The sequence below is a fragment of the Hipposideros armiger genome, unplaced genomic scaffold (genome assembly GCF_001890085.2).
Source record: "Hipposideros armiger isolate ML-2016 unplaced genomic scaffold, ASM189008v1 scaffold_818, whole genome shotgun sequence".
NCBI classification, from domain to species: Eukaryota; Metazoa; Chordata; class Mammalia; order Chiroptera; family Hipposideridae; genus Hipposideros; species Hipposideros armiger.
Genome location: NW_017732168.1, coordinates 452,849 through 466,193, shown reverse-complemented (window position 1 = coordinate 466,193; position 13,345 = coordinate 452,849). Strand labels below are relative to the sequence as shown.

The following is a 13,345-nucleotide window of genomic DNA, read 5'->3' as shown; positions in this document are numbered from 1 at the left end:
CCTTCACACTAACGCTCCTGGGAGCCACTATTAATTCTACCCTGTACATACCTAGAGATGTGACATATCTACAAACCTACTGGAGGATTCTGTTTCTGGAGAACAACAGCAGTCACTCACTCACTCACTCACTCATGTATGCTAACTAGGTGTTGACCATCATAGTTTTGGGCACTTCAAATACCAGGATTCATTATTCCTCACACCAACCCTCCAAGAGGGCTTTATTCCACATACCGATGGGAAAATGTAGATGCTGAGAAAACTTAGAAGCCCAGTAACTCATCAGATTTTCAGAAGAAAAAATTACATGTCAGGATTCAAATCCAATCCTGTCTCCTTCTACATTGGTCCCTGGCTTCTTGGTAGAGCCCAAACTTTCTCTACGGGCTTAACACTCTTAAGCCATAACACTACAGAAAATTCTGTACTTAACTCTACCAATTCTTAAGTAATAATGACAACCTCATACAGAGCATTTTGACCACTGATGTTCCCCTTTCAGCATTTAATTGTCATAACAGAAACATTAATGTCAGCTGGCATATTAATATGCAAACACTGGACTAAGCTATTTAGTTAATATTTATTGAGCAATTATTACATTCCAGATACTAAATGCTTACAATCCCAGGAAGTAGGTTCTACCAATATCCTTATCTTATTGATAAAGAAATTGAAGCACAAAAAATTTTAATAATTTGCACAAGGCCAAATTATGTTAAATGGGCATCCAGCATTCATATCAAGTTATCTGGCTCCACAGCGCATGTACTTAAAACTCTAGCCTTCCTCTCTCCTAAGAAAATTTATACAGGATTTCTCATTTAACTCTCTTGACTATGTAACCCTCTTGACTATGTAAGCTAAGTATTATCAATTCCAATTTATAGATGAGGAAACAGAGACTCAGAAAGGTGAAGCAATTTGCTTTGAGTCACTTAACTTTTAGTGGTTAAGGCATGATTTGAATCCATTTTTGTATCACACCCCTAAGATGCGTAATACACCATGTCAAAGGAAAATAGGAAAATACTAACTACGAAAAGGAAAGCAATAGGAATATACATGCATATTTCAAAATGGTCAACTGCTTTTTAAAATTTCTAGGCTATATAGAAGTTCTTTAAAATGTTTAAGTATGAAAAAAGAAAAAATGCTATGGTAACGAGAAACTGACAAAAATGGCCTCTTGATTATGAGGCAAAAAATCCCAAGTTTTTAAGAATTATGTAATCTTTTAAATGAGGCCAAATCATTCTTATTTGGCCATAAAGTACCTAGGTAGGCCCAGTCAGCCACAAGCATGCACCAAGCTCCCATCTCACCTCAACAGACAATATGAGAGTCAGCTTTATTCGTCATGCACCTTTTTCTAAGAGATCAAGAAACAACAGCAACATCTAAGAATCCACCTACTTTAGGCTACTCTCTTAAATCTATAACATTCTGAAAGCAGGAGCTCAAGTTTTAGATGTTATTTAAGATACAACAACCAAGAAACAGGTATATGAATGAATGCATTTAACATTCTTTGTCTCTTGTACAGAAAGGATTTGCCTTTCTTAAACCTATAACCTAATACACAATGAGGAAAAAGTCTCAGAAAAGTGGTTTTCCATACCAGATAAAAATATAACTGCATTCAAATGCTGTTTCTAAAGACCCACTTAGACAGTATAACTCCTCTGCAGTTAATACACTTTAGTATTTCAGAAAATGTCTTCCACCAATCATGCATCCAATGTAGAACTGAGCAATATAATCGTGCCTCTCATCATATTTCCCACATATCCCAAGGGTCTCAGCAAAACAGACGACTGCGTATAAGAAACATCTATTCTAAAATTACTAGTCCTACTTAGGGCAATCAAGTTTACATTCTCAACAACAGAAAAACAAATTAGAAAGCAGCCAGCCAACTCTTTTGCAGCCCCTTTGTAACAGCGACTGTGCAGATTCCAAAAACCAAAAGATACAAGAAGACAAATTGTAATTTCTAAGTATCTTTTATAACATTTTGCAGTCCTGAAGGAAAAAAAAAAAGACAAAAAATACACATAAGTCATAAGTCAGTCCAAAGAATAACTGGTTGTTTCAAGTGGGAAAATAATCATTTATTCAGATTTGTTCAGTGCTTTTAAAAAATAATCAGTGCTTTGTATGAAAAGCATTAAATATTTAAATGAGGCCAAAGGAATTAAATAACACGGGAATGATAACTCAGTGTGTCCAAATTGTACAGTGGACAAACAGGTTCCATTCTCAACCTCCTAAATGATGCTTTGAAATACGGAGGAACTCGAAGAAAGAAAATTACCTCATTATATTTCGTTAATTCAGAATTGTTTTTTGTGAACTGAAAAACAGTTTTTCCCCCAAAGCTGCATGCAATAAAAAATCGTTTTCTTCCTTATAAACGAATCCAGTCACATACCATATTAAAGCTTCATATGCAAATATAGAGATGCAGTCCCTCCCCTTCCCTTCCCATTTCCACTTCCTCTCCAGTGATTACTTTTCAAATAGCGACTGAACAAACATAGATGCTATCTGAAATAAAAAACTTCCCTTCCATTCCCCAAGCTAAAGCTTTGTCAGGAAAGCACAATCAAGCTTAAAAAACCTTAATTTCCGAAATGCCATATGTTGCCACAATAAAAAGCTTGACATCCTAAGAAAGCCATTCTTTGGACACTTCACAATGAACAGAAAAAAATAAAATCGGGAAAATAAAAAGGTAAGGAAAGAAAGGCAACTTAAAAAGCAAACCACCACACCCTCAACTCCGCGTTGCAACCCATCTGCCAGGGGCCTTTACCTTCATTTTCCATTGAAACTGCACTTGGTTGGTGGCTACAAAGTCTTTAGTGTCAGCCACGGCCACACTGGGAATAGAGAGAGGAAGAAGCCAAGGAAGAGAAGCCCCCGGAATCCCAGGCTGTCACCCCCGCTCCCGGCCACACGTCCCACGGCTGCTCCCACCACCCCTAGCAGCAGCATCTGCAAGAGAAACCGGGAGAAGTGGCGCTGACGAGAGAGAGGGCGAAGAGGGAGACCCCCGCCCCCGCCAAAGCCTCGGGAGGCCCCAGACCCCGCTCCTTACCCCGCCGCTACGCGCAACGCCCCCAGCTCAAGCCCGCCGGGCGGCGCGCGAGAGACACCACCCCAACCAGGGTATCCCCGGACGCCCCCTCCCTCAGGACCTGGAAGTTTCTGGAAATGGGTAATACTGGTGCCCTCCCAGAGCCCCAGACCTTCTTCCTCCGGGATGCGGGAGACTCACCCGCGGGGCTCGCAGGAGCGCCCCGCGCGCCTCGGGCAAAGAGGAGCGGCTCGCCGATTCGCGGCGCAGGGCGGGAGCCTGATCCCGGAGTGTGGAGAGAGCGACGGGAGGGAGGGCAAGAGGAGGTGAGGGGCCCGTCACGGTCGGCCCGGCTGGCGCTAGTCGGCTCCTGCCTCCGCCTCCTGCGCTCCGCCCCTCCCCACCGCCCGCAACCCGCCGCCCGCCGCCCCGGCGCGCCCCGCACTCCCGGGCCCGCCGAGGGCCGAGCTTTGTCGCTACTACTTCCGCTGCGAGAGTCGCGCACGCACGCGCACTCGGACGCCCAGGCGGGGACGGCGGAAGTGGACTGAAAGCGGAGCCGCCCAGCCGGAGTGGGCGCTCGTTGGGTGCGGAGGGGTCCGGCTGGAGGCGCGTGGGCCCTGTGGGGGGCCCTCGCTGACACCCCCCCCCAGGATGGTGCCCGCCCGTTTCTACGCACCCACTGGGCGCGAGGTTCGGAGACCCGCCCGCTCCCGCGTGCTGGGCACACAGTCTCAGGAGGCAGGCGCGGGGTCGAGCCAGGCGGGCGGGCACAGCCATGGTCGCTGTCCCAGAGGTGTTTGATCTCCATCAACAAAGGCGACAGGAGGTGGCCGTCACAATCTCGGCCGGCGACGCGAGGACCTCCGAGGGAAGGGGCGATCGCAGAGAGGCTCTGGTGTTCTTATTGGGACCTCGTACCCTCACTTGCGGACCCCTGTTACGGCTGCTTTGCTCTAACTGCGGGAGCAGGTCCTCCCGGGGCGACGTCCCAAAGTTGTGTCCCGCTAAGGGGTATGCTTCAGTGTCGGTGTGTAACGGGAGGGCAGATATCTGCCTCCGAGAGCTCAAGGGAGAACTCAACCGTTTACATTCGTTTCAAGTGTGTGGAACCCGAGCGGTTGGGACAACTAGAAACCGAGCTCCCAGCGATGGAAGCTGAAGAACGGGCATTACCTTCCGCCACTGGCTATGGCTTTTGCCGCTTGAACCTATCACTTGCTCAGCACCTAACCCAGATCCCCAATAAATGATTTTTGACAGGCGGTTGATTTTAATAAGCCTTGATAAGCCGGACACAGGAAGCGTCGAACCCAAGTCCATTCGCACCCAAATCCACTAGAGGGCAGGGCTACACCGGCTCAGTTTGAGAGCATGCTCCAAAGAACTCTAGAGACCCCAAAAGAAAAGTACCCCCTTATATGCGAGAGGTATTTTTCTCCATCAACACATAGCCACTAAAATATCTGCCCCTATCTCAGGCCCTATAATATATAATATGTTCTCTGCCCACTTCTTCAACGTCCAAAAAATTGATCCAGTTGCCTGTTTTCCCATGTTTTGTGCCAAGTAACCAGTACCAGTCTGGGATCAAAAATCCTGGACAGCTTTCTAGATTAAAGATTTTTAACCTTTCTTTAAAAAAAAAATTGAGATTTTATTGAGTGAAGTCACTTTTAAATTTCAAAAGTGAAGCCATAAAAATCAGAATGAAGTAGATTTCTGATCTCGTTATAATACTACCCACCCACTTTTGGCTTGCAAGATTTTTATCCGGAGGTGTTATAAGGCTATGATTTGTACAATGATTATGCTATCTCTTGCTGATTGTTGTAATTAATTTTTAATGGTTATTAGTTACTATACTTATTGGACCTTTACACCACAGTATCACATTAAAGGCACAAAGCATCCAAACTAGAAAATGTACATGATACAGACATTTGGTATTAACATGATATGGAAAAATAGAGGGTAATTTCACTGTACAGAATTTGCTATTGAATTGCTTTAATTAGCTCAAACATTTAAGACAACTTTTCAGACTTACGTTATGCACTGCAATACGCCAGCATTAACCCTGAATTCATAATTCCCCCAAAGATTGATCACTCCATGGCTGATACCTAAAATAGCTTACACTGGAATTTTACTTTCTGGTTGCCTAATTTGTGAAAGCCACTGTTGCTAGTGCTAAGCCAAAAAAAAAGAAACTGGATAAAACCAGATTTCTCCAGAAGAACTGTTACTTCATTCTTAATCCACTGTCAATCATCTTACAAATTCCTACTCTTGGGATCAGCAAAACCTTAAAGGATAGCTGGTTCAACCACTGAACGGATTCTTGAGCCTTATCAACATATCTCTACAGAGTGATTCTCTATTTTATGCCTGTACACCTCCTCTACCAAGCTAGCCAATGTCAGTAGCACCAACTTTCATTTCCTACGTATGTGAAAGCATTTATTAACACTATTCAAATAAACCAGAGCAGTGGTGAATGCTTGGACCACAAGCTTCAGAAATCGTCTTCCTTCAGCATCACCTCCTCTGATGTGCTAACTTGCTATAAGAATTGTGTGTAGTAGCCTCCACCTCCTCATCTCAGGGAAGGGGATTAAAATATATGTACATTGCATTACATACATATAGAAACATACATATATGAGATTGGACAATTAAGTTCGCGAACTCATCCTAGAAAAAGTGCTGCATACTTCCCTGCTGAATATCACTACGGTCACCATCCAAGTACTCTCCATGGGAAAATATGCACTGACACCAGTGCCCAGTCCACCCTTCAAAGCAATTTTGGCTCTTTTTCTGGAATGGGAGTCAGAGCTATCATCATATTACACTTGATGTCCTGAATGTCATCAAAATGTCTTCCTTTCAGTATTTCCTTTATCTTTGGGTAAAACAAAAGTCAGTGGGGGCCAGATCAGGTAAGTACAGAGGGTGTACCAATACAGTTATTTGTTTACTGGCTAAAAACTCCCTCACAGACAGTGCAGTGTGAGCTGGTGCATTGTCGTGATGCAAGAGTCATGAATTGTTGGTGAAAAGTTCAAGTTGTTTAACTTTTCATGCAGCCTTTTCAGCACTTCCAAATAGCACACTTGGTTAACTGTTTGTACAGTTGGTACAAATTCATAATGAATAATCCCTTTGATATCAAAAAAGGTTAGCAACAGCACTGCAACAAGTTAGCGGACTTAATTGTATGATTTCCTATGTGTCTATATACATTCACACATATATACATATACACATACATATATAATGAGATTTTAGATATATATATAGAGAGAGATAGGCATAATAACTACCCTTTTTTTCTAAAGATTGTTGTGAGGATCTGATAGTGATGACAGGTTGTAAATTACAGGCACTATGAAAGTAGATTTATACAGGAAAACAAGCAAAAGCATGTACTATTAGCTAGAATGAGATTGATGGCAATAAAATGTATTTTGTTTAGGTTGCCTATTCTTTAGAAATCAATACTTTAAAAAATATTTTCTACTCTTTGTTTTGAATATTTAGCCTACAAAATTAAATATATCTGATGTAAAAAGTGGTCACTTGAGCAATAGAGGGGCAACTTGTCAGGTATCTCTACTTGGGGGAAATATTAAAAATAGGGAAGATTGAGGAAGAATGAACATGATTTAATTTTATTTATACTGTGACTTATTACACAAAGGATATGAGGCATCTTGTCAAATAGCAAATTTGATAGCTGGCATTTTTCTAAACCTGGATAATAAAGGACTATATGGCCTACTAGGATTTAAAAATTAACTTAGAAAAAGTTATTTTAAAATCTTTCCTCAATGTGTTATTTTAAAGGCTGTTTTAACATTGTTTTAAGTATCAAAGTTTAATAGTTAAGGAACTTTACCTAGCTGCTAGAAAAGTTATTTTTTTAAGTTGGCTATTTTGAAAGCAAGTAAAGGCACAACATTACTTTTATAAGCTAACCTATTCAACAGAACAACAGAAGTATTTTTCTTCTTATAGGATAAATGATATGGTAAGGGTCAAGTTTGGGGAAATACAGTCTTATTTTATTATCTACAGGCAAGAAATGTCATATGAAATGAGTGTCTAACAACCACCTGCCAGAACTGCTGTACATCTGCTTGATTCTATGTCTTAGCGATGCTGGAATAGTAAAAATTGGAAGCAAGAAAAAAAATCAAATGGACTCAAAAATAAGATACCTGTGTTTGGTTGGTTTTAAAGATATACTGAGACCCCAAATGCTTTACAATTTGTTTTTACTTTACAAATATTTTTTTATCAGCCCACAAAATTCCATAGCTTCTCCACTTCCTAGCATTCTGAACATGAAACATTTGATGAAACTGAGCAGAAGAAACTAGAGAATTTAAAAGGCATTCTTTTGTTATTTTTAAAGAAGTTTATTTCAAGTATGACTCAGTTTCCTGATTCAACAGGTTATGAACCTATAGTGCTATTTGGGGTCTTTGGTATGTTCTACTTATCCCGGGTTGGAGATGAGGGCAGGTGTGGGTGACGGGTGCAGGCGAGGGTAAGAAAGGGAAAAAGGAAGAGCAAAGGGAGCGTGAGTTCCATGTTCAAGAGTCAACTTTGGACTTCATTATGTCCATGGAAAATAGACATAGAATATGCTATGTTACATACACCCCAAGATCTGTTTTGAGATAAAAATGTACCCATTTAAAAGACTCTGTTTAGCTTCAAAACTGTCATAATTCATCTACAGCTCCAAAACATTTTGTCTGTAGTAAATGTGTAATAAAGACCTATTGGATAAATGGGTAACCTGGAAAATAACCACCATAAATATATATTTGCTGTTGAATGAATAAACATAACCCCAACTTTGACTTTACTACTTGCTTCCTATGATCAAGCTGAAACATGAGCTTCTACTTTCCTATAAAGCAAAGAAAAACTAAGGAATTTTCAAAGGTTTAAAATGAATTCACATTCCAAACCATAAAGAGGTTAGTTAGGACAACTTGATCTGAACAGGAATAAGCACTAATCATTGCAAGAAGCATTAAATATTGAGCACTGCCCAGAGCAGATGAAGTTTCACACAGATTTTGAGCCCAGGTAACAATTTAAAATTAAAAGATAATGGAGACATGGCTGCTTCCATGCATGTAGGAAACTGTAGCTGAGCCTGTGCTTTGGATTTTGATGGCATGCATACCAATGCCTAGTAAAGTCAAAAGCGGTATAATTTCTAGCACAGTCATCAGTTATTACCTTAGGGATCAAGGACTCTAAATTCTTGGACAAAACAACTGGGAGACTAGGTATAAGCAACAGGCCTTAGAATAGCCAAGAAAGATAATTTGCCACTGGCCAGTACCTTCTACTAACTTTGAAAGCCTTGCTGATGGGTTGGTTGTCATAAATGGTTGAAACTATTGGACAGATTCTATATCATGTCTCCTGGTCCCCTGCCATGTTTGCAGTACTAGCCTAGGCTTCCTCCTTCCATTTAAATATTTTCTCAATGTCACATGAGAAACATTTTTGATCTCTTCACTCTGCTGCATACTGGGGTCTGAAAGAGCTTTGGGAAAGGTTGCATTTCCTCATACCTCCAAAATGGTACATTTTGCACTTAAGTTTTCTACCCCACCATTTTTTAGACGTCAACTATTTCTTGCAAAGCTTGCATCTTTGCCTGAATTGTCCCATGTCCTTCCAGGCCCCCTGCAGAAATCATCTCTTTCCACTGTGCTTCCTATTGTGAGAATAAATGAGAAAAAAAGGCACAAAAATGTCATTATGGTAATAAATTAGGGTGGGAGATCCACAGCACAGAAATGGCCCAAGGCTTTGTGAGGATCCTAAAGCTTAGCCTTGGACAATCATGGAAACAGACTATACTCACATTGAGCATACTACCCAAAATGGACCCACACCAAAGATGGTTTACGAGATAGGTGATGGAGAAGGAGGAATTGCAATTTGGCAAGATGGTTTGTAAGATAGATGATAGAAAAGCAGAAATACAAATGGTCAGGAAAGAGTTTTTGCAACACAAATTGTTAAGCCTTTAGCTTAGAAACTTTACTACAAATACAGATCAGGTGGAAAATTAGAATAGCAGCGTTTGCAGCATATCTTCAGGCAAATTTATTTTTGCTTTCTGGGTGACAAAAGGCATTGCTTATGTAGCCTATTTCAGAAGATATTAAAAATAATTTAATGTGCCAAATATCAAATATTTGGGGATTAGGAAAATGGGGGTTCTGGAGTGGGGGAAGCTTTCCACATGACAGGGACAAATGAACTGAAGTGCAAATTTGGAGCTTGAACTGGCCCAACCATTCCCCAGTTTAACAGTTGAATGCAAAACTTTTAGAAGAAACTGCTACATCAATTACTAGGAATATTGTTGTTCTAAGTGAACAGTGTCCCGCTCTACAATGTTTAACAGGAAGCTGACAAACAAGAAATGGCCATCTGGCCCTATGAGGACAATAAAAGGAACCATTTGTTGCATTCCAAATGATAAAGTACATCTGCTAATGAACATTACCAGTGATCCTCGAATATCCATTTCTCTCCAGAATCATTAGTCTAAGTGTTTCTCAAAGTGTGGCCTCCACTACCAGCAGCATCATATCACTTGGGAACTTATTAGAAATGCAAATTCTCAGCTCCCACCCAGACCTACTGAGTCAGAAATTCTGAGGGTTACACTCAGCAGTCTGTGACTTCACAAGCCTCCCCCTTAATTCTGAGTGTTTGGAAGTGCTGCAACCACCTTGTTATCCTTCCCTCCCCTCTTCTTCATGGAATAGCCAATACCAAGGGTGACAAAGGAGTAATGAGAGGAAGCCAAGCCCTTTAATACAGAATTAAGCTAACAAATCAACCGACCCTGGCACCTGTCCTACCACAAGACTTCCTTTCATATGAGATAATAAATTATGGTTTCTGTTACTTGCAGCTAGAAGCATCCTAATTGATAGAGTCTCAAATGAGAAAAACTAGTTTAAAATGTTATTGGGTTGATGCTTTGTCTTCTCCTATAAAAGTTAAAAGAATTCAATATAATATGACATTCAAATGATAAAAATGTTAAATAAATTACTTAAAATGTTAAAGGAAATGTTAATTAATGGAATGTTACAAAAGAAGATGTAAGACAAAAAGACTGAACAGGGGAATCTGTTTTTTAGTTAAGCATATAAAGTAAAAAATTGGTTGATTTCAGAAGCTCCTTTGATAAGTTTTTTATTACTAATTAGTAGTATTTTTAAGTAATGTAACTGCAGTTTATTCTTGAAAACCAATGAAATTTTATAATTTTTACTTTCTTATGTAGTTGTGTGCCTTGGCACCAGGCTTTTTCTTGCTCAATTCTTCAACTAATGCCTACTTGGTGATAGATTCTCCTATGAAATCACTGAAATAAAATTAAGTTTACACCTTCCTAAAGTATGACATACTCATTTTTTCAACAAACTTAATGGAGATATTTACTGTTTTGAGGTTTGCACATCAACTTGTTTCTATTTTCTGAGAGAAGTTAAAAATCTATGACATTAAAAAAAAACAACTCTACATTTATTATTTCCCTAGTTTAAAAGATTAAATTGCTCATTTTAACCCTGGAAAATCTCTTGGAAAAGTAAAGATCATAACATTGCACATTTGATTAAAGAATTTAGATTACTTTTAGGGAAATGAGAATCAATTTTCACTGAACAGCCACCAAAACTACACATTTGTTTAGGGTTTTTCAGTTGACATAACACTTCCATGTACATAATTAAATTTAATCCTCACAGCCCTATAAGATAAGCAGACTAGATCTTGTTAATTGCTTTTTATAGCTGACAAAGCTGAGACACAAGTGAATTTCCTTGCACAAGAATTTCTCACTATTCAATGTCAAAGCCAGGAGTCAAATATCCATATTGGCTTTAATTCCTTTAATGCTTCCACTATAGCACATTAGAAAATACAAAAGAAAACTGCCAGGTTTATTGAATTACCTTTTATAGCTTATTGTGTTTTATTAAACTCTTGCACCTTTCAATGCAATGGAGCACCCTGCAACCTTGGTAGCCATTAATTCCTGAGCCTGGGCTATCTGCCCATAGCTCATTCGATGATGTTCAAGAAAGTATTAATTAATAAGGACTTGATCTTAACACATCCTTGGTCATTCTCCACATCTATTCACGTGTTCTTATTTAGCCTTCGGACACCATCCCATCACTGAGTAAATCATGCTCCAAACAGAAGCTGTTCTGGAATCTCTTGGGTTCATCTTCTCAGAGTTGAAAGTTACTGCTAAAATGGGAGTGTAATCTTATGATTAAATAATCACAGACATAGATATTTTAGAGAGATTATTCAACAGGTAATTGAGACATATTCATTAACATGTTATTGAAAAATAACAGAATATGTATTAAATACATGTTCGAAGGCTCTAAAAGCCACTAAACAGCATTAGGAATACTGATTTCACTGTTCCAACAGGTCATTTTTTTTCTTGTTCTGAGTCTTTATAATTATATTTACATATGAATGAGAGTCCGGAAAAGGAAAAAATAGAGTTTGTTTTTAATGCTAAGAACTTAAAATGGCCTTAGATAGTATGGAGGACTTAACAACTTTTACATCTTTTTTATATTCCATAATTTAAACCAAAAATCGAAATTCTCAGTTGCTGTATCACTTTAATCAGCAAACAGCTACAAAAGAAGGAACTAAAGAGATGGCGTATTTTAGATTGTATTCTTATAACAAAGACATTGTTCAGCAGTTTCTTGCATCATTAAGCATTATGTAAATGCTACTAGGCATGGGGCAGCTGTGGTTGAAAATGGTGGATTAAGAACCTGTGAACCTGTGAATCATCATCACTATCCCTTTGGCTTTAGCAAGGCCTCTCCATCTTCTAAATGACAATCGTGCTGTTCTGGGGAAGGAATGGCAACCCCAGTTAGCTTTGAATTTTTCAGCTTTGAATTTTAAAATATACATCATCATACGGATCTGCATCAGTGGTTCGCAAGCTGTGGTCCTTACCACCAGAGAACTTTGTAGAAATGCAAATTCTGGGGCCCTACCTCAGACCTACTGAATTAGCCAACTCTGTGTGTGTGTGTGTGTGTGTGTGTGTGTGTGTGTGTGTGTGTGTGGCAGCGGGGGCTTGTATTCTGTGGTCAAGTCCTTCAGAAGATCCCAATGCATGCTCAAGTTTCAGCACTGATGTGAGAGAAACGTAAAACTTTGATCTAAAGATATTTGGATCTAAAAACATTTCTAATAGCCCTCAAATTTAAAGAACAGAGTGAGGGTGTGTATTAGCATTTTAAACCTCCTTCAGCACTCTTAAATCACACAGGGCTTTGAACTTTGAGTAAATACCTGTTGGCCTAAAACCAGTGATTTTAAAAGACCAGGTAAAAGAGCATTAAGACCATAAAGAGATCATATTTCTCCCCTCTTAAGTATCTCTGATCATCACATCAGCATAGCCACGGTACAGAGGAGAACAAAAGTTAGAAGGCAGTGCAGTGCCAATGGAGCTACAGTTGTGTTCCAATCTATGAAGTCAGCCTTTGTGTTCTAATACCAGGTCAGGATCTTTGGAACAATGCTTCTTTGAGCAGGTGTATCAGGCTTTAGCAGCATCAGTTAGATGAAAGAAGTGGGGGGAAGCTTCATAAATAGAAAATGCCATTCTCTTGAAACAGTGCATTCTTAAGAGAAATCGTTTCATCCCTTAAAAACAAAACCAAGAAAAAAAAAAGCTGTGTAACATTTCAGAAGCTACAAACAAAATTTTTTTAGTACATTATACAGAAATTATATGTTGGGAACAGAGCAAAAAGGTAGTTTGTCGACACTAGAAAAATAGGATTTTACACTATTCAATCACTTTAAACAATTTGTTTATAAACTATGCACTCATTATATAAGACCAAAATACTTCTATTATATGCTTTATTTATTTTGAGATGTACTTACAAGCCCTAGTCAAGTTTAATGGCAAATATTATAATAGGGTAATGGAACAAGACACAATAATAAGGACTGCTTATATTGTAGGACAGTTATTCATAGAACGAGGGAAGAGGAGAAAGAGGAGTTGAGAATTTCTAAGAAGACATACAGGAAAAAGCTTGGTATTGAACACATTGCCAATGAGCAAACTTCAGCAAAGAAATCCAACACAAAGGTGATTTTATCCAGACACAACTTATAGTAACTATGTTATAA

The 13,345-nt window shown here is 39.3% G+C and overlaps 1 protein-coding gene across 4 annotated transcripts in view; it reads right to left on the bottom strand.

Annotated features, from left to right (window-relative positions):
- ATP2C1 (ATPase secretory pathway Ca2+ transporting 1) overlaps positions 1 to 13,345 on the bottom strand; it is a 116,899-nt gene that overhangs the window by 91,575 nt on the left and 11,979 nt on the right. Inside the window, exons 1-2 of one of the 4 annotated variants that reach the window (XM_019628917.1) lie at positions 3,287 to 3,377; positions 2,822 to 3,003 (exon numbers count right to left, since the gene is read on the bottom strand). The exons of 2 other annotated variants lie outside the window; for them this stretch is intronic. In XM_019628917.1, the coding sequence (XP_019484462.1) occupies positions 2,822 to 2,827 (6 nt within the window). In that variant the 5' untranslated portion in view covers positions 2,828 to 3,003; positions 3,287 to 3,377. Of the gene's footprint in view, positions 1 to 2,821; positions 3,004 to 3,286; positions 3,398 to 13,345 lie in introns of those variants that run through there. One more of the 4 variants, XM_019628919.1, reaches the window with a different exon arrangement.